The sequence below is a fragment of the Trachurus japonicus genome, chromosome 5 (assembly GCF_045865225.1).
Source record: "Trachurus japonicus isolate A0001 chromosome 5, Traja_1.0".
NCBI classification, from domain to species: domain Eukaryota; kingdom Metazoa; phylum Chordata; class Actinopteri; order Carangiformes; family Carangidae; genus Trachurus; species Trachurus japonicus.
Window position 1 is genome coordinate 36,650,628 of NC_140911.1, and position 25,051 is coordinate 36,675,678.

Genomic DNA, 25,051 nt, shown 5'->3' on the forward strand with positions numbered 1-25,051 from the left:
GAGAAAAGACACCCAAAATATTTACACCTTTTTCAGATCTATCAAACTGTGCATGCACAACTCTCCGCAATTTCTCTTTGATAAATCAAACTGGATACAAGAATGGTGTGCAGTTGTGCACGTGAACACACCTCTGCCCCCGGAATGCGTAGACACAATGGTCAGCACGTGCATATTAATTAGCCATGTGCGCTCTGAGGAGCAGCAACAAAGTTATTCTCTCTTCAGCTGACTTCAGTGACAGAATAATAACAGTCTCAGTAGCTGCAGATCAGGGGTGCTGCTGCCGGTGTGTTTTTAAACTTGGAGGGTTTGTTTTTTCTTCTCTCTTATAGGCCTATGTATTTGTGTATGAGAAACAGTGTCTCAGATGAAGAAAAAAAATCAGGACAGGTCTGACTATAATGTAGCCTAATCAATCAATGTCGGAAAAGCGGAATGTTTGAAAAATAGTAAAGTGCCCCTACTCCGACAATGAAAAAAAGAATCTCGGAATAGTGGGACGCTTGAAAAATAAAATTAGAAGTCAATGTCGAAATAGCGGCATGTCGGAATAGCAGCATGTAACCACATATGGTGACCACGCGGTTTTGTATTAGTGTCCGCATGTTTAGTGATTATTGATATTCACAGGAGCGTCTGAGTGGTCAGCGCATGGTCAGCGTCGAGAACTTGACGTGCTAGCAACAGTAACTACGGAGGGCAGGGATTTCTGAAAAATGTCCGGTTTTCCTGTCCACACGTGAAGCTGAAACCGGAGTTTTCGAAAAAGTTCACCCTGGACTCCGGTTACAAAAAACTCCGGTTTCAGGAGCCCAGTTCTGCGGTTACGTGTGGACGAAAGGCCAAACCGTGTAGAGAAACACACGGTTTCAAAAATACCCGGGTTCGTATGGACGGGGCCTGAGACTCCAGAACGGAACCAGAGCTAGAACCAGAACCAGAACCAGAACAAGAACCAGAACCAGAACCGTGTCTGTCTGAAAGCACCCTGAAAGCAAAGTGTCACTGTGCAAGTGAGCGTGTCCTGATCCCTGACCTCTCTGTGGAGGGGGAGTTGAGCTAAAAAAGTGTCTCTGAGCATTAACAAAAACATGTAACTTCAAGAGGCGGTGGGTCGAGTCTTACAAAATGTGCTACATCACCTTAACGCATGGTGTTTTCTGTTTCTCCTCTCCCTACACCATAGCTCTTCTCCCTCTCCGTTCCAGATGTGTGTGTTTCAGACATGAAAAGAATGTGATATTTCCTGTGTTGCCAAGTGGAAGGAAATATTTTGTAGATGTTCTTTTGGGTCCACTTGTGTCTTTTCCTGTTTGTAGTATAATTTCAAATTTCAACTCTAAAGAACCTCTTCAAATTCAGAAATAAAATGGTTTTGCATATTGATGATCGTCACCTCAAGGTCCTCTAGCCAATATATGATCACATATCCAGGATGCATGGGGGACAAATGAGGACACGGCACTTGATTAATTTACTATACAGTACCTGCCTCGGAGAAGTCAAATCCAATAGTGCATTTTTTAAGTGTGAAAATGGATATAAATAAACAGCTATTCTTAAAGATGTTAATGAAAATTAGCCTTTGAAAGCTTTATTAGAGACTAATGTCTGTAGTGGAGTGTTCAGAACCAATGTTCTTTTGTGACTAAATGGCACACATCCACACAGGACAGTTGGTGACTCGAGTCGTGCATAAAAGCTAATATGCAGTAAACAAAGAAGAAGAAAATGAGCAGTAGCAGGCAGTCGTGAGCTGTCTGAAATTGAAAACTTTGGCTAAACGACTGCGCTAATGTTCCTTTTGTGATTGCTATTTAAATTGACTTCTAGTTTAATTTTCGGGCCAAAGATTAGCTGCTGCTTACGTAGTCCAGTCTTTACCTGTAGGAATCAGGTCATTTGAAACAAAATCTACAATGTCATTTATGAGATCACTGCAGAACAATGAATCTGTATTTTGGTGGTCAACCTTTTTTTTTTTTAAACCACTAATTTTATTGGAGTTACACGGGGGACTGGAGCGTATTCCCCATCATAGAGAGGCAGAGAACCCCATAGGGAAATGGGGAAGTCTTCAGTCAGGAGACGAACACAAACCAAATATCTATCAGCAATTTAAACGTCCAGAATACTGTACGTAGATGATAGCTTTGCTTCTTGTTAAGCACGTGCACTCGTTCAAGACCATTTGTCAAGTAAGTGATCCACCTAATTCACCAGTTGGATGTGTTAATAGCACACACGTGAAATGGTTTGCTCTATCATGTATCTTGGTGAAAGCATTCTAAATTCATGCTGATTACTTTGGGACCCAGGGCAAAAAGTACAGCTTCATCAAATACTTACCACTGAATTACTGTCAGTGGAGGTAAGCTGAGGATGACCTTGGTGCCTTCTCGTTGCTGCTCTCCCCACACACACCACCTTCCCCCACTATAAATAAACCCCCAGAGATGTGGACTCGAGGCCAGGTTGCTTAGTACAAGGGGATGTTGGGAGTGTTTCTTGTGAGTCCAGCTGTCTCCAGAGCTCTAAATCCCTTAATTATGAGGCCTGGGAAAGCAGTCTCTCGGGAGCATTAAACGTGCTCCTGTTCTGCACATTCACCAATCCCATTTGCAGATTTTTCTTCTTTGGAAAGATAGCAGGGTAATGGTGCTTGAGGATATAGAAGAAAAGGGAGGTGGTAAACGAGAGATGGAGAGAGAGGGATCATTATTGATGTAACTGGCACAGTAGCGTTACCAGGGACAAGTAAATGCTGCTTTTAATGCCGCGGTGTGCAAGTGTGCTCTGAACATTTGAAATAGAATGAAAGGCTCATGGGACCACTGAGCTCACATTTTTACATATTTGCAGTGTCCTGCTTTTAAAAAATATTATGGAGCATAGCCAGCAGTTCACACTGTGCATGTTTGGCAAAGGTATCTGAGGATTTTCATCTTTAGACCAAATTATGGTACTGTCAGGTGAAAACCCAAGAAGAATTAGGAAGTTCTAGCTGGATAAATTGTTGTAAATTGTTGTAACCTTCCAAAAGAGAGCATGATCCCATGAGGGTTAGAGAATTACTCAAATTAGAGAGGATAAAGATGTAGCCCCTTAAAGAGGAACTACGAAAGATTTGCACCTTAATTAAACAGCTTCTCAGTAATTGTGATGATTAAATGACTTGTTATGGGGAGAATGGAGGCTCTCTGCCTTCCCCCTAGCATCTCTTGGCCGAAAACCAACCTTGCAAGATCAGCGCCTCTGACCCGGTGTCCTAGATTTCGTCTCACGAGAAACATGGGCTGATTTACGGCACTACAACACAAACACAGTTGGTAATCTGCAATCTCTTGCCCCCCTCGGTGGACATCGCTCCATCGGCTTCATTGAAAACAAATGCACATGGGTGAGTTTTTACGACAGTGAAAATATGCACTCTGAAAGGTGGACCTTTCCCCTTTAAAACATGTCGTGGGATATATAAATGTCTTGTCTCTCGGACAGGAAGCAAAGCAAAAAAATATAGTGGCCAAAAGTTTTCAGTCAATTCTAAAGATAGGGGGAAAAAATATGTGCTAATCAGAATGCCAGAGACACAGTGCTGAAAGACATTTGCCTGTAGCTGCACAGTTTTCATTATGTAAAGGAAAGAGAGAGAAGCTGTGGAGAGAATTTGGAATTTTCATATATGTACTTGAATCTTTTGGCTCTTTAAAGGAACTACCAGAGGAATGTCAAAGATATTGACATTTATTTTTTTCTCCCCTAAAAGTCTATTTGCTTTTGACGATTTTTTCCCCCTTTTTTATGATTATTTGCATAAGACTTTTACATAATGCTTAGCAAAACTTGACTGAGGTGACATTTCAATTCATAACTTTCTCTGCTCCTGTTTGGTATGAGCACTGTATCAACATCAACATACAAGACAAGTAACCTTGTCAAGTGAGAAATTTAATTATGTATGTGCTGTTTTCAGATGATTGGTATGCAGGCCTTATAGCAGACGCCCACATTTACACACCCAGCAGACAGCTTTAAAATCACCAACTGCAACCAGCAAAAAGAGAAAGAAAATAAATAAATAAACAAGGGAAACATTTTCAGCTCGACTTTTAACAAGTGGGCGAAGTGAGAGCTGCTATTAAATGAGGTATGAAAGGCTTAGACTCTATCTCCATCATCACAGACAAGCATCTTAATCCAACACAGCTCTGTCGTGTTGCTGTGCACACTGTATGGTTTTAATCATGTCAGATACTTCACCAAGGCTCACTCCTGTTTTGTTTGCCTTTGACTCCTTTTAGGTGCCTCTACCCCCCCACCCCCCTTCACCCCACAGAGTAGACAATAGAGCATCAGAATCAATACACCGCTCTCCAGAACTAACTTGACTCTGTTGAATTCTTTATCTTTGCATTTACAAGGTTGTGTTAGTGATTTTATTCAAACTAAACAAAGCATCTTGTTACTACCGCTTTGAAGAAGTACTTGTCTGGGGGATTATCAATACTTATCAGTCAAGTGGAAACTTTGCAATTTGACAGTAATTATTTTTAATCTAATGAGATTGGATTTTGTGAGTTTAGCTTTGTCTAAATTGAATGTCTGTGTGTGGCTCGGTGTGAAGAAACTGCAGATTGCTGCAGTTGTCCTTTTCTCTCTTTGCTCACGGTTGCTAATGTTGTGAAAATGAATCATAACATTTAACTGCGTTGTATAGCAGGACTCGAAGCACAGGACTTCAGCAAAGCTTTTACAAAGTGCATAATGCTGCTTTATTGAATACAGCAATCAATACCATCCATAAAGTCAGATAGTTTTTTTTTTTTCATTTATTGTCTTTGATTTTAGAGCAGCTTCACCGCTCCAGAGGTGCTTCACCACTTGACACAACCTCTGTAACGAGCACTCGAGCATGATTGGTCAGGAACAGGACACCTCTGACAGCTTGTCATATGCCAGGTTGAGACAGGCTTGTCAGTAAGATAATGGAATGTTCTAAGGTTAATTTACAACCATATGAATCCCATCAATAAGCAATTAAGAGGTGTGGAAACACGGAGGCGCCCAGGCCAGCAGCTAAAACCCCCACCAGCCCCCGCCTGCTTTTAATCAATTAATTGCTGTGACATGTCTGTTTAAAAGCGCTTGATGGATTTACACATAAAAGTGAAGCATGGACCTTTCTTATTGCCGTACCTCTCTTACTGTAAAGCATGGCTTGTGGATTCAGATGAGGAAACGTTGCTTCTCTCACCTCACGCAGCTTTTGACAGATTTCATAAATGTTCCTTGTTCTTATTGTCGGAGGCCCGGCTAAAAGGTTCTCTAAAGCCCCAGTATGTGACCTATTTGGCTTTTTATTAGCAAAAATCAAATATTGCTTTCATAAATACGTATTTCACTGAAGTCGAATCACACCCGGATACAAATGAAAGCTTTCTCGTACCTTAGAATGAGTTGTTACAAGTCGTTACAAATACATAAGTGGGCGACGCACCGAACCGAGGCTAGCATGTTGCATCGCCATTTTTTACGTTGAGTTGCAGTGTGGGTCAGGTAAACAATACGACATCACCATGACAACATATTGTCACGCCTATATTGTTTTGCCTCGTGCTGGTGGACCACTTGTTTACATAGACGCTTGTTTATCCTGTTACATGCAGCGTCTGTTGTCTGTCTGACGTCTGCCCGATTTCACGTGAATGCAACATCAAGAATACGTTTCGATATGCAACCGCACTGTTAGATGGGGGGAATTCCTACATATTATACCTTTTAAAACGCTGCACTGCCAAATCTGGAGAGAAATAATATGTCATACAACTGTTCAATGCCTGCGCACGAGGCTGCATGAAAAGCCTCAGAGCGAGTAGACATGTGAAGAGTACATGTAAAACTCATCTGCATCTTAAACCCTCCTGAGCCAGTATGATGAAAAAGTGCCTCATCTAAATTCAGCTGGTCATCACCTGCCGCAGTGTCGTCGGTTAGAATTTGCTCATTGACATGTTCCTCAGAACCAGGTCTATGAAGTATTCACATTTATGTTTAAGCCAACCATACAAAGACTAGAGCCACTGCATGTTGAACAGCTGATTTTCCGAGGGATGTTGGGAGATTTCCATTCATCTCCTCCTCCTCCTCCTCCTCCTCCTCCCACTGCTGCTCTATAATGCTGTGAAGTCTCGCTCGCATGTTTTCCCTTTACACTACCATGACATACTTGGTGGGATCCCTGGAGAGATTCAGACAGAGGGTTAGTGATAAGATATGTATGAGATTTTCTACCTTATCAGCCTCATCCGACTCACATGAGCCCTGGGGAGTTTGAACACACTGTCCCAACCATTCAGTTACCATTTTAAGTGGAGATCCTCTCAGCGGGTTCTTGCTTTCTTTTGAAAATAGATAATGTGCATAAGACAAAGCAGTTCTGAGGATTTGTTTTAGTCGATTTTATTTTAAACATCTGTGCACAACAACATTGCTCCCTTCCTTTTGCTCTGCACTTTCTTGGTCTCTGTTGCCAATGCTCCATCTATACTGTACGTACAACCTGAAAATGAGACTTCATTACAGGATAACTGCACAGAGCAAAGGGAAAGCGGATGTTTTCCGGGGGCTCGAGGAATATCTGAGGTTGCATTTTGTGTCTATCAAATGTGTAGAGGGATGTTGATTCACAGAGCTTTTGTCCTGTCCTCCACAGCGCCTCCAAACAACATTTCAGTGGTGGCAGAGAACACTCCAGCCCCATTCAGTCGATACCAAGCCCAGAATTTCACTCTGGTCTGCACCGCGAAGGGAGGGAAGCCGGCCCCATCGGTGAGTTGATTCCTAAACCTTGCTGCGTGTTTTTGACATTCCAGTAAAATGCTCTGACAGTGGCACAAGCCTCAACCTATAGCTATCCACTTCAAGTTCCACTCAGATAATGTGTTGCTGCAGTCATTTAGAGTAGCTGTCACCAGTGCGGCTGTTACCTTCATTACAGATTGACCTGTGATTGATTACCAGCACTAATTTAGTCATGCAATGTAGTCATTAAAAAGGTAGATCAGATTTAGGAAACAGACACATTAGTGTTATTGATGGTCACATTCCGGGTGATTAATCTAATCATTGTGACATGACGGTAATGATTTCTCATCTGAGTGTTACTGTACACCGACATACATGAACATGCAGAGACACACCAGCGTGCACATGCAATCAAGCACACACGTGTGCTGTTCACAACTTTTCGAAGTAAAGGCACATTATCTGCAGCATATGCTCCATGTGTTCGGTGGCATATGAGCTTATGGACGCTGTTTGAGAGCAGTCACTCGCTGTTTGTTCCCACCAGGTCATTAATCATTGTCCATGGGTGTATGATAATAGACTCTAGACCCTGAGCACACCCATCTCCTGCAATTATGAGCCCAGTGAGAGGTGAAAACAAGGTGAATATGATTTCCGCCTCTCAGGTACTTCCTGGTTGATAGTGTGAAGAGTGAGGTTCCCCCCTGTTGTGATTTCACAGGGAGCCTTAAGCCATTAAAGCTCAGCACTGCTGGATCCCTTTTTCCAAGGCTTAATGGAGGAGGGGAGATCTGAGAGGTTTCAGCTGGTCAGTAAGCCCCGGACCGCCTCCGTGTCACCGGCCAAGTCACATTCCCGATAATTAACTTTGTCATTGACTCAGCAAGGTAATGATCCAGGACACTAACTTGCCATAATAACAAAAAATGTAGTTGCAGAATCAGAAAATAACTGCTTTTGGTCGAAGACATATTAATGATTTTAGAGTGCAGAGAAACATTTCTCTGCAAAGACAGTTTAAGGTCATTTCAATCCAGCAGCTTTATCACCCAAGATGGTTGTTTACGCTTCGATGCAATCCAAAGAAGCAATCTATTTTACATACTATACAAGGTCCTTTCATTGTTAAATAGAAACTATTGTTAAAAAGTTCCAAGGAAATGCATCAACCACAATGTATCATTCAAGCCAGGAATACAAAGCAGGATAATGCAGATATAGTGTTGGTGCGTCAAGGAAATATCAAGTTGAGAAGATATTGCGGGGATTACACATTAAACATTAGCTTTTTAGTATGAAGATACCGTGCTGTATCTTAAGAGAAAGGAATATAACCGAGAATATGAAAACAGAAAGCTATTACAGCTCCAGGATCGGTGAAAGTGGCAGTAATGGAGTAAAAGCCCAGAATTAATTAAAAATAATGAGCTATGTGGGCTGTCTGTGGATCAGACAGGAGAGTATAGGTATTTTGAACTTTTATCACTGTGATTTTTCACTTCACTGTTGAGGTTCAGCCCTGGGACAAATCCATTTTAAAACAAAATACATTCACAGGAGTTTTCTGGACAGTAATCTTAAGGGAAACACTGAATCCTCTATCTTCCTAAATATAACAAGACATGTCCCCCACATCTTCAGATTGGCTTATTTTGTTACTAGAGTGGTTTTTGGAACCAGTTGTATTTTATCAGAGAAACAGAGACAACACTGTTACACTCACACAGGTGTTCTCAGTTACAGTACTCTGTTTTGGGTGGAGCTCCAGCCAAAGTCAGCAAACTCCAAATTTTGTTTCTGTTTCTGTTTTTTGTTTTTTTTCGAAGTTTGTTCTAGCCTGGCAGAATGAAAACTAACAGGAGAGCCAGAAGTTAGTCGAGCACAGTTTGCTCACTCCCACACAGTCCTGAGAAGAGGTTTAATCAGCCAATATAAGAAAACAGCTGCGTGTGAAGGGCCTGTAATGTTCCCAGTGCTCTCACAGCATGGAAATGATTTGAAAAAATTATTTCCATGATTCACTGTGTGAGTGGGAAAACTATTGGAGAAAAATTGACTTCTGCATCTTGCACTTTAGTGGTTGGATAAAAACTAATTTAAGTCTCATGCTACATCCTATAGGAAAACAGACGGCGTGTTTACACCGAAATGATACAAGATCTAAAGTGGAGTCTGCCGACACAGAAAGTTGAGAAAGAAAGCGTTTCTAACTTGGAATCTGTGGGGAGTTGATCACGGCCTGTCAAATTTGCCTTATACTGTTGGACTGAATCAAAACCCAGTAAACAAACTCTGACAGGTTTCATGGATAGATTTTCAGAAGAATATTCTCACCAGACGCCGCAGTCCTGCAAACTCTCAACTCTTTAATCTCCTTTGAGATCTTACACCGTGGTCCATAGAGTCAGCCGCGGGAAATGGTAAATGGTAAATGGTCTGTATTTTATATAGCGCTTTTCCATCGGAAACGATACCCAAAGCGCTTTACAGTATATCATACATCACATTCACCCATTCACACACACATTCACACACTGATGGCGGAAGCTGCCATGCAAGGTGCTAACCACGACCCATCAGGAGCAAGGTGGGTAAGGTGTCTTGCCCAAGGACACTACGGCAGCAACCGGGACAGAGCGGGATTCGAACCGCCAACCCTCTGATCATTGGACGACCCGCTCTACCACCTGAGCCACTGCCGCATATGATATTTGCCCATATTCATTTGTAAATGACAAGGAAAAAAGTTCAGTCCTCAGAGAAGAGATCGAGCTGGCTTTCATATTTTTTGTTTGGTATACAGTTATCTCCGTGCTCTAAGTTGTTACTCATGTATCAGAGCAGATTATCTCTGTAGCAAACTGTGTTTAGTGGTTAAATGTGGTCACATGATTCACAGTGAAGTGCTAGCTTATTTAAAACCGTAAAAGCAAAACTTTTGCTGTTGGAGTCCTAATGGTTTTCAAAAGGGATGACTGCAAATTAAAATAACATACTGCTGTTGTGATGCTATTCTCAATTATTATATAGCCCACATATTATTACGGCTGAGTTGATCCCCATTCAGTTTTAAAGAGGAGCACAGATATTACATTTAAACTGTGACCATTTGTTCTATTTATGCCGTTGTCCATGGTCACGCTGCATAACAAAACCTCATTATTAGGTTTGTAAGTATTTGCTTGAATGTTGCTGCTTTGGCCCAGTTATGTGACTGCAACTTCAAACAGCTCCCTTTCCTTTTTGATGAAACTCATTTAGTTTTTGTCGGTACTGCTGCCCGGGGGCTTGTTGCAAAATGAGCTGTTGTCAGCTCTATTTTCAATGTCATATCATTGCAAGCCTGCTCTCAATAGTGGCTCACTACTTACAAAGAATTTAGCTGATTTATTGAGCCACCGCTGAACTGCTACTAAATATGGCCGATTGTGTGGTATTTCTCACGCTAAATTGTCTTTGTTTCTGGTGTAGTGCAGCAAATATGTCAGTAGACTGAATATAAAGATTACCCTGCATGTAAAATGTGTTGAAGATACTCTATAGCTACCTTATTTTTATTCTTACAGTAAGTGATTGTGTTTCATAACATCAGCCACTATTTAACAAAATGAGATTTAAATGAGATGCAGAATAACATTTTGAAACTGACATTAGTTTATAGAAAGGTGAAATAAATAAACAGTTATGCTTTATTTGGGACATTTTTTATTCCAAGGTCTTCATTTGACAGGGATACTAAAGGAGTTTTAAACCGGTACAAATACCCAGAAACAACCAAACAGTTGATTTAATAGATAAATAATATCTTTAATAAAATACCAGATAATCTTTGCCAGACACAGGCCCCTTCTGAAAAGAGAACTCTTTGTGTATCAGGTCATTTCATTCAATGTGCTATGATTTTATGATTTTTATTTCTATTTCCTGATGTTAGAGAAGCAGCCACGGCCAGCCTTGTCATAGTAAGCTGTGCTGAGAACATGGCTGCTGTTCTAACATAGAGAGCAGAGAAATAGGTAGAGAAGACAAAGAGCTGCTGATTATGCTGCAGATCAGCCAGAAACCCCTGCAAGTAATTAAAACAAAACAGCCGCTGAGGCTAAACAATGTTTGTTCTGTAAATGTTATTTTTATCATCACATTTTCAAATTGTATTTTTAATATTTAAAAATAAGTGATGTTAAATTAACGGATAAAAAAAATACAAACAAACAAAAAACTTTAAAAAAATAATAATGAGCCAACATAAAAAAAAAAAGAGGTGAAGGAGAAAACTCAGCATCAGCATGTAAGACTCTCACAGCTACTTTCCTCTCATTAACTCATCTCTACCTGAGTTTTATGGACAGAACAAATTAGTCTTACCTCTTCCACTACGCTTTGAGCTCATAAACATGCTCCACACTTACATTCTGGCACAGTGTCAAAGATCACTACAGCCTTGACTTCATCTTTTTGTATGAAGGTGCAATGAGTGCTTTTATACAACATTAAATGTAACATTTCTTTCACCCTAAACAAAGACATAAGCTTTGTGTTTGTTTTGATAAATTTGCTTTGGCCCTCCACAAAGAAAAGATGATGTTGCTATGCAACATCCTTTTGCATCCGTCTGGTTTCCAGTGTAATGTCTGACACTTCATTCTGGCTTATGTGGATGTTTGAAAGCATTGAAGTTCATACAACACTGTCGCTGCTGCATGTCTACTTACACTCATTTTAAAAGGACTTTTAGAAGTCTTGTGCTGTGGCTCATTTTGTTCTTTTTATTGGTTCTTCAAATGTCACAACAGGATTGAATTAAGGAAAATTAACATGTAGGATGCGCCAGGACTGCCAGTGATGTTAAATGGTTTGGATGTTTTTCTTTTATTTCCTAACAAAAGAAGGCGCTTAAAAAGGTGACAGTGTTTGAAATTTGTTTCAGCATTTAATTAAAAGCTGTAGCCTGAGTCTAGACCTCTGACTCACACACATCTTTTATGTTGTTCATATAGATCTGCTGTTGTCATCAATGGCATGACTCATGTTTTCATTCATCAATAATCAAAGTCAGAGGTTCAAAGAGGTTCACATACTGTCATAGTTCTGACCATAAACGGCGATTCAGCTGCGTTATTCTCATGACTCGCCACGAAAGGAAACGCTGGTCGGCTCGACCAGCATTTCCGCCACCACTAATAAAAACAAAATAACGATAGAGACAGAACGAAGGTTACAATATTGTAACCCTAGTTATATTAACACTGGCGGAGCCCTCTACTGGACTCTATGGGTATATCTCTCCTCCAATCGCGTACGCGCGATGGCCCACTGAAATTTGCATGTACATAGCCGGCCAGTATGGCGTGCCTACCTTTCCCGCCCTTTAGCGCTCTATATAAGCAGGTGCACCGCCAGCTGCCCTCATTCCACCAAACTTCAGCGTGAGGCGAAAGAGCGGCAGGGCCCTAAGTAGAGGGCTCCGCCTGTGTTAATATAACTAGGGTTACAATATCGTAACCTTCGTTATATCTCACACAGGCTTCGCCCTCTACTGGACTCTATGGGTATATCTCTCCTCCAATCGCGTACGCGCGATGGCCCACTGAAATTTGCATGTACGTAGCCGGCCAGTATGGCGTGCCTACCTTTCCCGCCCTTTAGCGGGCTATATAAGCAGATGCACCGCCAGCTGCCCTCATTCCTTTTTACTTCAGCGTCGGCGAGTGCCCACTGTCACACTAGCTCCTAGGATGGAGTCGCCGCTTCAGGAACAACGCCTCTGCCGGCATCATCGCCCCGGCAGACTTACATCTTCTTTGCTTCGGGCGTCTCGGGAGGAAGCGCGCCACCGCCGGGCTGGAGCAGCGACGGCAGGAGGAGGACGCCGCTCCAGCGTACACCACCTCCACGCCGCCTGATGAAGCTTCGCCGCCCAGACCCGCCTCAGCCTCTGCTGCAGACTCGCCGCCGCTACGAGACGAGGAGGATGAACTCTCCCTCTCCGACGGCTCGACGGTGTTTGGCGCCGCTTCTATCAAGCTCAACTTCCCGTAAGTCATGACGACTGCAGCGGAGTGTGTCGGGCTTCCCCTAGCGCCCCCAGCGCGTCCCGTCCCGCGGCGGCTCGCAGCACACCCAGGCCGAAGCTGTCCTGGGGCACACAGCGACCAGAGTGGCAGTTAACGGGAGAGACGGCACCGGCAGACTGCCTCGCCGCCCTCCCTCATTGTTCATATGGTTCTGTATGTTCTGCTTGTGTTCACTGTTCTGTGGATGTGAAAAATGTTTTTATTAAAACATGTTACTCCACTAACAGAGCAAAAATCCCCCCTCCCACCTCCACCATGCTCCCCGCTTGCCGCGCAGCCCCGGCCGGTGTAGTCACCGCTACACCGTCGGTCAGGCTGCCGGTGGCTTGTGTTACACCGTCACATCCCCGCAGCGGGCCCGGCAAGCAAGGCCCCCCCCGGTCACGGTTTCACAAGCACACTCACACAACACACCCTCTACCGTCCCCGTTGTGGGAGACGCGGTAGAGCGGAGCACCGTTGTCAACCGGGTAAAAGCTACCGTTGTCCCTCTATATGAGCGCTACAACCGGCGAGGCTGCACAAGAAAACATCGCTCCCCACTGGTTGTAGCGACCACACAGTTAGCCCCGCGCGCTGCTAGCCGACACCGTGTCACTTCCACGGTGCGTCCGGCTCAGCGTGTTGACCGGCTGACGAGCGATGATTGTCACCGCCGAGCTAACGGCTACGGCGGTGACAAGCATCGTTCGCAGCAGCACGACAGGGCTGTGTTTCCGGACAACGAGACGGCTGCCTCACGCTCGGTTAACCCACGCCGCTCCAGTGAAGCGGCCGGGCTAACACGAACTCTCTCCCCGGTAAACAGCAGTGGAGCGGCCAAAGTGTCTGACCGCTCTGGTCCTGTGGCTGTTATTTCCACGGGCGGATCTAACAGCGGCAGGGACGTCATGACGGTGAGGTGCCGGGCGGCGGTGGTGCGTTCAGGTGACACCACGCCGGCTCGGACAACAGAGATGCGTTCACGGACGGCCCCGCGAGCTCGGACAACGGGCTTGGTGCGTTCAGGGACGACTCAGCCCTTTCACAGAGGGCCCCCCATGGGCCAAACTCCCGTTTATGGCGGGTTTGGCGGCGGAGAGGGCCGAAATTGTGTACCACAGCTTTCTAGAAGCTGCTCCACAGCTGTCTGTGCGTCCTCTCACGTGTTTTTACGAAGCATGGCAGAGCAGCTGCGTACTGACAGACTGGCTGGACAGGACCCTCAGACTAGGATATTCTCTCCAGTTCTGCGGGCTCCCCCCAGCGTTCAGGGGCATACAAGAGATGAATCTATCCTCTCAACATGAGATAGAGTTCCTCGAGGGGGAAATTCAGGACCTGCTATCAAAACAGGCCGTGTCAATTGTCCCTCTTCACGACAAGGAACGAGGTTTTTACTCCCCATACTTTTTGGTTCCCAAAAAGACAGGGGGCTACAGACCCATCCTGGACCTCCGTGCCCTGAACACACGTATCGGTCGCAAAACGTTCCGCATGCTAACCACAAGGAGGCTGCTGGTACTCGTCCAACCAGGCGATTGGTTCTCTACCATCGACTTGAAGGACGCTTATTTTCACGTCGAGGTGGCACCAAAACACAGGAAGCTCCTGCTTTTTGCATTTCAGGGAACAGCTTACGAATACAACAGGCTGCCATTTGGCTATTCCCTGGCCCCTAGTACGTTCAGCAAATGTGTGGACGCAGCGCTACAACCGCTGCGCAGCCAGGGGATGAGGGTCTTCTTTTATCTGGACGACCTCATCGTGATGGCCAGGTCCAAACAATGGGCCATTTTTTTCACACAGTTCAGTTGATACTTCACCTGACCAAGTTGGGTTTTGCCATCAACTGGAAGAAGAGCAACCCCCAACAAAACCAGCGGGCCGAATACTTGGGGATTGTGCTCGACTCTGTCAGCCTGAGAGCCACTCTGTCGGAGTCCAGACGGACAGCCCTACAGCAGGAGGTTCTCAAGCTGCAACAGGTTCCACGTGTCACAGCCTTGACCGTCATGCAAGCACTGGGGCACATGGCAGCAGCTCACCCGGTGGTTCCACTAGGACTGCTGCACATGCGTCGCCTGCAGAGATGGTTCGCCAGCCTACGCTTAGACCTCAAGAGGCAGAAGTTTCGGCTGCTGACAGTCCCCCCAACAGTGCAGGGCAACCTGCAGTACTGGGGGTCCCCACGACATTTGTTGACCGGAACACCACTAGGACGAGTGACCTCGTACACGTCGGTGTTCACGGACGCCTCCATGATGGGGTGGGGAGGCACCTGCCTGGGGAGGGCGATAGGTGGTGTGTGGCCTCCGGGGGAGGACCGCCACATCAACCTCCTCGAGTTACAGGCAGTGTTCCTGGTTCTCCAACACTTCAGTCACCTGTTAAGGGGGAGACACGTGTTGGTGAGGACCGACAATCGCACCACAGTCGTTTACATCAACAGACAGGGCGGTGTACATTCCGCTGCCCTGTTAGCGATGGCGGAGAACCTGTGGTCATGGGCTTCAGAGCACCTACAATCTCTGAGAGCCCTCCACGTTCCAGGAATCGAGAACAGGGGGGCCGACCTCATGTCAAGGGGCGGCCCCCTGGAAGACGAGTGGAGACTGCAACCAGAAGTGGTACAGCAGATCTGGACACGATTCGGGAGGACAACGGTGGACCTGTTTGCCAACAGGTCGAACACCCACTGCCCCCATTGGTTCTCCCTGAGCCCGCAAGACCATCCACCCTTGGGGGTGGACGCATTTGCACACGCTCCATGGCCAAGAGGGCTACTTTATGCCTTCCCCCCCCTCCGTCTCATCCCCCAGCTACTGGAGAGAGTGAGAGTGGAGCGGCTGAGGGTCATTCTGGTGGCTCCCGACCGGCGGTCGGCTCTGTGGTACGCAGAGCTGACCACAATGATGGCGGCCCCACCATGGCCCATTCCCCAAATCCGGGGGGCGCTGTCACAGGAGGCAGGCGCGATACAGGCGCTGCCGATCCTGGGCCAGTCGCTTCAAGCCTGGGCCCTGAAAGGGACAGGTTAATGCGGACTGGGCTGACTGCGCAGGTGGTGAAAACCATCCAAGCGGTTAGGGCTGGATCCACCATTGCCTGTTACAGGGCTAAGTGGTTAGGTTTCCAGCATTGGTGCGAAGAGAGGGAAGTGGACCCACTGACATGCTCAGTGGGAGACAGTCTTTCCTTTCTACAGCTTTTGGTTGATAGAGGGCTGTCTCACGCGACTGTTAAGGTTTACGCTGCAGCCATCTCATCATGCCATGAAGGGTTGGGCGGAGGTCCAGTCTTCGCCCACCCTCTGGTAAAACGGTTCCTGCAGGGGGTCAGAAGGCTACGACCAGTGGCACGCACTTCTGTACCACAGTGGGAATTGCCACTGGTTCTCGAGGCCCTCACAAGGGACCCCTATGAGCCTTTGGAACGCTCCTCCTTAAAGGTGTTGTCGTTCAAGACAGCGTTGCTTCTTGCTCTGACGTCAGCCAAGAGAGTGAGCGAATTGTGTGCCCTGTCAGTCCACCCGAGTTGTTTACTCCTTCGCGGGGACCGCAGTGGTGCCATCCTTAAACCGAACCCCTCCTTTCTTCCTAAGAACATAAGGAGCTCATTTCGGTCCAGAATCATCCAGTTGGAGGCTTTTCACCCTCCCCCTCATGAGGATTCGAGGGAGGCGAAACTGCATCTCCTATGCCCTGTGCGTGTGTTGACATACTATGTCGACCGAACAGCCACTGTCAGGAACACCGACCAGTTGTTTGTGTGTTATGGAGACGGGACGGCTGGCAGAGCCCTGTCCAAGAAACGCTTGGCGAGGTGGATGTGTAAATGCATCCTCTCAGCCTACAGTCAAGCGGGTCGAGAACCGCCCACTGTGGTCCGGGCGCACTCCACAAGAAGTGTGGCGACGTCTACGGCCCTGTTCAGTGGTGCGAGTGTTGAGGACATATGTACGGCGGCATCGTGGTCTTCACCCTGCCCGTTCATAAGGTTCTATCTCTTGGATGTATCAGGCTCCTTCTCCAGGTCTGTGCTCACTGTAGGGTCACAGGACATGTGAGAGGAAGGATGTGTCAAGTGTTTTTAAATACTTGATCCCCACAGGGTGTCATGCACCTGCATTGGACTGTGCTCTGCTAGGACACTGTCAATGAGGTGCGCAGGAGGTCTAGGGTTGAGACCCCTGCGAGGTTAGACCACAACTTCACCCAGCCTAGTCAGGTGCTGCTAACTGGGATGAAGTTGTACCCGTTATCACTCCATACGGTGGTTAAGATTAATAAAGTGGTGACTGGGTCTTGGTACCTAACCGGTAGCTGGTGTGGTCAGTGGGCGGAGCCTCTCCCGCGGCAGGGAGTACATAAATCGGGGCTTCGCCTACTGTACCCATAGAGTCCAGTAGAGGGCGAAGCCTGTGTGAGATATAACGAAGGTTACGATATTGTAACCCTAGTTATATTAACACAGGCGGAGCCCTCTACTTAGGGCCCTGCCGCTCTTTCGCCTTACGCTGAAGTTTGGTGGAATGAGGGCAGCTGGCGGTGCATCTGCTTATATAGCCCGCTAAAGGGCGGGAAAGGTAGGCACGCCATACTGGCCAGCTACGTACATGCAAATTTCAGTGGGCCATCGCGCGTACGCGATTGGAGGAGAGATATACCCATAGAGTCCAGTAGAGGGCTCCGCCTGTGTTAATATAACTAGGGTTACAATATCGTAACCTTCGTTATATCTCACACAGGCTTCGCCCTCTACTGGACTCTATGGGTACAGTAGGCGAAGCCCGATTCATGTACTCCCTGCCGCGGGAGAGGCTCCACCCACTGACCACACCAGCTACCGGTTAGGTACCAAGACCCAGTCACCACTTTATTAATCTTAACCACCGTATGGAGTGATAACGGGTCCAACTTCATCCCAGTTAGCAGCACCTGACTAGGCTGGGTGAAGTTGTGGTCTAACCTCGCAGGGGTCTCAACCCTAGACCTCCTGCGCACCTCATTGACAGTGTCCTAGCAGAGCACAGTCCAATGCAGCGGTAGCGGTGGCTACACCGGTCGGGGCTGCGCGGCAAGCGGGGAGCATGGTGGAGGTGGGAGGGGGGATTTTTGCTCTGTTAGTGGAGTAACATGTTTTAATAAAAACATTTTTCACATCCACAGAACAGTGAACACAAGCAGAACATACAGAACCATATGAACAATGAGGGAGGGCGGCGAGGCAGCCTGCCGGCGCCGTCCCTCCCGTTAACTGTCACTCTGGTCGCTGTGTGCCCCAGGACAGCTTCGTCCTGGGTGTGCTGCGAGCCGCCGCGGGACGGGACGCGCTGGGGTCCCGTGCGGGGCGTTGCTGCGGCGGGCCCGCTGGGGCCGGCTGTGGGTCAGCTGGGGGATCCGCCGCGGAGAAGCCTCTTCGCTGGCGGCGATCTCTCCGCCTCGCCGTAGCGTTGCGGCGGGGCAGCTTGACCTCTCCCTTCTGCTTGGCGGCGACAGCGAGCGGTAGATGACGGCTCAGCTGCGCCTTTTCCTCCTCCAGCCTCTTTAGCTGCTGCGTCACCGTAGTGAGGAGCCAAAGAGACCGTCAGTAGAGACCGGTGCAGCCAGAAGATCCTCTCGGTCCCTTCTGGGGAGGGCGGTGAGACCTAGCCAGACGTGGCGAGAGCCGACAACCGACAGTGACATCACTCGTCCGGCAGCAGTAGCAACTCCCTGTCTTGTTCATCTGACCGATGGTCCGGCCGAGATACTCCATAGTGTCAGGGGAAGGGGGGCGTCGCGCGGGAGTGAAGCCGCCGCTGCTACGCCCAGCACACCGAGGTTGTTGCTGCTGCTGCTGCTAGTTGCACGCCCAGCTGGAATATCTTGTCAAAATATTCCAGCGTGTCCTTATCCTGCAGCAGCGGTGGTAGTGGCTTTCTGTGTCCTGACCAGCCGGCTGAGTGCGTGGAGGTGGTGTACGCTGGAGCGGCATCCTCCTCCTCCATGGCGTCGTCCTCCGACTCCCGCTCTTCCTCCTCATTGCCATCAGGAGACAGGGTGAGAAGAGCTTCACCGCCGGTGAAGTAGTCGGCTTGCTGCTGGCGGCGAACCCGGGGGATGTCTCGGCAGCACGGGCAGGCCGGGCGCTGCCCCAGCCCGGCGGTGGCGTGCTTCTTCCCGAGACACTCGAAGCAAAGAAGATGTGGGTCTGCCGGGATGATGATGCCGTTAGGGCAGGCCGGGCAGAGGCGTTGTTCCTGAAGCGGCGACTCCATCCTTGGAGCTAGTGTGACAGTGGGCACTCGCCGACGCTGAAGTAAAAAGGAATGAGGGCAGCTGGCGGTGCATCTGCTTATATAGCCCGCTAAAGGGCGGGAAAGGTAGGCACGCCATACTGGCCGGCTACGTACATGCAAATTTCAGTGGGCCATCGCGTGTACGCGATTGGAGGAGAGATATACCCATAGAGTCCAGTAGAGGGTGAAGCCTGTGTGAGATATAACGATATATTTATCGAAAATGGGCCCATTAACAAGTGTGGGTAGTGGAGATTCATCCACATTAGCGTGAGACTTTTTTTATAACTGAATAGAAACTCCTCGTTGTCCCTTTAAATTATTGGAGATTTATTTTTGATAGCAGCTCCCAATTCAACATCATTACGAGTGGCTGCACGGCAAGACATAAAAGATGGTATGGTCACAAAGGAGTTCTCATGTAGCATTAAAAAACAACAATGCATATTGTTGCCATGGTTACACCCTGTCAAAGATCGTCTCAGCAGAAATGGTGTGTGCTTTCAAGGCAAGGCCATCAAAATGAGAAATATCCATATCCAAACTACATCAGGCAGCAGTCATTTCTGGTCAGAGAGGATGTGGCTGCACTGAGCTGAATAGAGGTTAACTCAGTGTTCATGGAATGCGTCGTGACGTCACCCTACTGATAAGTATCTATAGACTAGTCTTCCATTCACTTTGATTCGATACGAGGTGTTGTGATGTTGAGAAACGTCATGTGTCATTTCATGTGGCCCAGAATTATGTCATGCCCCAAATTATCTGTCCCATCAATTAATATTCCAGCATTCATGCAACATGTGATGTTAGTACAGTGTCACCGGTTGCACAGCAGCAGAGTAGCATCGCTGCATACACACTGGATTCACTGTATTCACACATAATCATGCTTTGTGAAGTTTAGGCAGCTTGTATTAGGCTACGTCACTGCACACATTTTGTAAATTCATAAATTCTTCACCAATCTTTGGAGGTGCCAAACGTGCTAAATTCCTTTAGTGCGGCTTTGACAGAGCTGGATATAATGGACTGCATGTGTTAAAAGTGTCTGGTATTATGTTTCAAGATCTGTCAGTATCTGATGCCACTGAAGCAAGCCGGTGACGTATCAATAATAGCTCCCCAGTGCCACTCATTAGAACATCCTCAGAGTACAAGCAAGCACTGATTGAAAAGAGGAAAGATAATGACAGTTAATAATAAGAGGGAAAGCTGATTAAGTCATGGCCAGGATCCTTCTCTCTGCGTCTCTCTTTTTGCTGGCCCCTTTTCTCTTCCTCCTCTATTTTTCTGAATCATTCTGTCACCATGGAAATTACTGCCTTGTCCTTTTGACACTGCCATGATTAATTGCAGCAGCACAAAGGTGTATATGGACCAATGCATGATTGTTGCGTTTTCAAAAAAGGTTTCGGATTTAAGATGTTGGTGAGGTGGGGGAGGCTTGGCAGCGTGCAGAGTGCAGGTGCTTTCATCCCTGTCTATTCACAGGGAAAATGCAAAAACCCTTCTCATGCCATCCCAGCTTAATTTCACCACTGCCGTGGCATTGTGTATGGGCTACTGCTTAGAATTACATCTCTGTCTTTTTTTCTCCGCTAATTCATTTCAGAATGAAGTAAGTGGTTTGTGTCTGGTTTCATTGTCTGCACATATTGGACTATGAAGTATTTGGGGATTTATAACAGAGGCGTGATTGATAATCACTTTATTCCATGCAGTAACACAGTCTGTAAGAGAACAATACAACAGCAATGCCAAAAACACTCAGAAATCCCCTTTTACATGAGAGCGAGCACGACTTTCCAAGTCCGACAGCAGCACAACGTAATACCTCACAAGCCAATTAGTTGATTAAAGACAATAGTCATTTTGAACCTTCCTTTTGCTAAACTATTAATGCGTTGTGAGAAAATTCAACATTCAAACAGGCTATCTCACAAGACGAAGAATCGTGCAATAAGGCTCAATGTACTGTTCAATAATCATTTTTATTTCATTATATTTGATTAAAAGGAAATTATGAATTATGAATATGCAGTGGATGCCTGATAACCAAATGAAAGGCAACTCGTCTACAGCAGTAGCCAGCAAAAGTGCCCATGTCATTTTATGAAATGCAACCATTTATTAGAGACATGTATCATAGTGAGAGACATCCTCAGTGTTATTTTGGCAGCTTTATAATCACTTGTCGAGGAAAAAAAAGAAAAAGATATAGTGTTTGCTACCCCATTTGGACGGAATGAAAGAAGTGATGTTTCCTGTTATCTCTGCCTGTCAAACAAGGGAATGTGGGAAATGAGATTTTAGCAAATTAGTAGGTAGCTTAAAGGAATACAGACCAAGTTTAAAGTGATGACAGATGTCTCCTTAGTTGTGCTTAGATTTTACGATGAATTGCAGATTGGTTCATATTAATATTTACAAAGATATGGTGTCCTGGCAGCTCATTTTGTTGTCACATGCAGCACACAGTCTCCCTCTTCCTTCTTACTTGGCTGTCCAGTAAATTCAGAAATGCCACCAAAAAAAAAAGAAAAAAAAAGATCAAAGCATATTTCAACATTTTAAAAGATGACAGATCGTGGCCTTGTAGAACAGCACGCTACCCACTCCAAAAACATGATTTTTTAGGCAATAATTGAATAATTCATTATTATATTTAACAGTAAAGTGCTCATTTTCACACTTGTCTAATTTATTACCATGGCGATTGTGGCTGCTGAATGATGTTCAACTCAATGTGATACACTTGTCTAAAAGTATCATAAAGCAGTTTTTCTGGTGAAACATCCACCACAAAGCAGAAAACATTACCATAACATATGTACTAAGTGGAAGAGTCATAATCAACACTGACTTTAACACATGACTCAGTTCACACAAGTCCTGCACCGAATACAGTACGTCTGTTTATGTCCATGTCTGCTGTGTTTCCACAGCCATTAATTATTAAGGGATTGGTTCCTAGTAATGAAAGGGGAAATGAAATAGGAGCAGAACTGCAGGATAATGACATAGAAATAACACTTCACTCTCTCGCCCCGCAGCAACTTATCTGTCATCCCATTCATTCATGTCTTTGATGAAACATTCATTGATTCCTTTTCTTATAAGCAGACAGGTGGCAAAGAAAGATATTTAGTCACGGTGGGATCGCCATGAATAGGTAAACTGATGCTTGATATTTTGCTGGAGGTTACACCTCAATAAGGGATTTATTTCTGACTCCTTCAGAGCACACACACAGCATAGCCCCATGCATTACAGTATGTTAAGTCATGGATGTTTAATCAGCATTTCATTTATGCCTATAAATGAACTTGTCTTATAATGTTTATAGAAACAAATCAGTTATCTTGGCACACTGAATTAATTCCCTATTACAGCAGCCCACAGCCAACACAGGTGTTTTTGTGTACCCGCACCATTTTGTCCAACAAAAGCCACAGAACAGGTGCATGGATCGTTCTAATCCACACTGCTCTCCCTCCACCTGCTGTGATAATTAATGAGGTGTTTTAATACACAGTGAAAAAGCTCCTTCTCTTTGCAAGTTGTCGAGTAGCTGTAGGAATTAGCAGGGGGACGCAACGGGGTCATTGTGCATCTGTTGATGTTTCTACTTCCCATTTCACTATTGGATTTTAAAGTCTGGCCCTACTTGAGTGCATGCAGATAATGGGTGATGGATATTGAACGCTCTCACACGGTGAAATTCAACAGAGTGAGATCTGTTAATCAGTGGAACTTCATTTGCAAATCAGCCCTACATGCTATGCTGGGCTAAAATAACATTGATTCATACATTTTGAGGACTCTTAATTCCAAAGAATGACTGTAGCTGGCGGTGGTGGAAATAAATCACAGATATGAAGAGCTATTTTTGTTGGTTACCATATGAATTCATGATCCAAGCCTCCCTGAGCTAATTTGAAATTAGCATACAGTATATAGCGGATTGGAGCATAAGACCCTATAGCGAACTTTGGCTAGAATAACCTTTTGGACAAGCTGTTGACTTACATTATAGATTTTCCAACAATATCTTGGACTGTATGTGAGTGTGCATTGTACTAATTAAAAACTAAGGTTGTACTTGTAGTCATAGTCATTAGTCATCTTTGAACAATAGATTGCACCAGGGTGAGAGTTCAGAAGTTCTCCAATAAGGGCCATTTATTATCAGACTTGGTTATATAATAACGTGGAATGTGGAAAAAAATGTAAAACAAAATGAAAACATGAACTTCAAGTTGTTTCGAGTTTGGTTTTCCTCTAATGAAACATCTAATTAAATTTAATGAAAATCTATTGAAATAAACAATAAATGACGATGTGCATCGACCTCGGCAGTTCCTTTCCAAATTGTACAAACAAGAAGCTTTTGATCTGTACTGAAAGAGCACTGCAGGTAGATGGGGCCACAGAGCAATTCAAGGCTCATAGGTTTTCAACCACGGGACTGACAACAATCAGTCCTGCCTTTGAGCAAGGGTACCAAGCCCCATGTGGATGTGCACCAGCCAGCTCCGATGGCAAGCATTAGAAAGTTTTTAGAGTTGGCTATAAATACTGTGATACAACCCAGCAGCACAACACAGCTTGTAGTATAATGATGTTGCATCTGTCCTGGCAAACATAACCTCAGCAACAAAGGGCCCACACACAGACAGCCTCCATCTATCAAATAAAGCCACTAAAATAAAGGTTCATTTGAGCAAAAGGAAGAAATATGTCCATTTAAAAGTAAATTTCTCCATTCGTAAATAAACATGTGGTGTCCTTTAGAGTTTAATATTTAAGTTTGTTTTATGTCTGTTCATTTGAATTGAACTTGACAGTATTGTCATTTGAAGTATTGAGGAAATAAATACGTATTGTCACACTAAGTAATTTTTCATAGAAAGGGCACTCCATTGTAAAGCTGCATTGTGGTCCAGGGATTATAGAATCTATCCGTATTGTGAATGTAAAAACATCATTTGGAGCTATTCCTCAAGAGCTTGGCTTTATCCTCACTTGTTTATACTCATTATTGCTGTTTACCCACTGGAGGCAACAGCCCTAGAGGTGGCATCATATCAAAGCAAGCCCCAACCATCTCCCCACAAAAGCCTCATACAATACAGTGAAAGGCAGCGTTTACAATAATGACTCTTTGATCTTTTGGAAAATTGAATTCAAATGACCAAAGGTCATTGAAGAAGATGCGGATTAAGTGTTCTTCTTTTCAGGAACAAAACAACAAAAAAAAAGGAGGCGTATCTGCTCCAAAATATCAACACCACAGGCAACGACTTCACAACCCGGTTTTAATGCTAATATCTGGAGGTTATATGCTGAAATGGGAGCATGAATTCCCTGTCAGGAGATTAGTCAGCCAAAGTGTTGACAGAGTCATGAAATGGTGAAGAAATTCCTGCAATATTCTGGGGAAACCTTTCATGTGGCAGCACCTGACACAGCAGCTGAGCTCACTGAAAATCAGCTCTTGAAGCAGAAATAATCGATACCTTTATGTTCACAATGGGAAAAAGATACAGTAAATGTAATTCAGTGCAGACGGTGTTGTTCATGTTGCACAGGATTTTTTTTTTTTTTCAGCTCCGTGTTTTGGTTAAGCAGTTAGTGTTGCTTCATTCTTGCCTCTCTCATCAAGCCCATTTGCAAAATAGGCTTCTATATTCAGAGAGAAAGCTCTGTCAAACCAAATGTTGTGTGCTACTTGCTCGGCAACAAATGGCTGACAGACAAACTCAGCAACTGGTTGCTGTGCACAGTGGAGCGTTCAGTAGCTAAAGAGCCAGATTTGGTCTTTACGAGTTGGAGACTGAGCTAAAAACAGAGTCAGTGTTGGATTTAATTTGTCAATGGTGTGTCTGCAGCTTGCTACTGC

The 25,051-nt window shown here is 45.4% G+C and overlaps 1 protein-coding gene across 2 annotated transcripts in view; it reads left to right on the top strand.

Annotated features, from left to right (window-relative positions):
- igsf21a (immunoglobin superfamily, member 21a) overlaps window positions 1-25,051 on the top strand; it is a 213,662-nt gene that overhangs the window by 167,390 nt on the left and 21,221 nt on the right. For both annotated transcript variants that reach the window (XM_085777790.1, XM_085777789.1), the window contains exon 5: window positions 6,716-6,831. In XM_085777790.1, coding sequence (XP_085633916.1) covers window positions 6,716-6,831 — 116 coding nt within the window. The remainder of the gene's footprint in view (window positions 1-6,715; window positions 6,832-25,051) is intronic.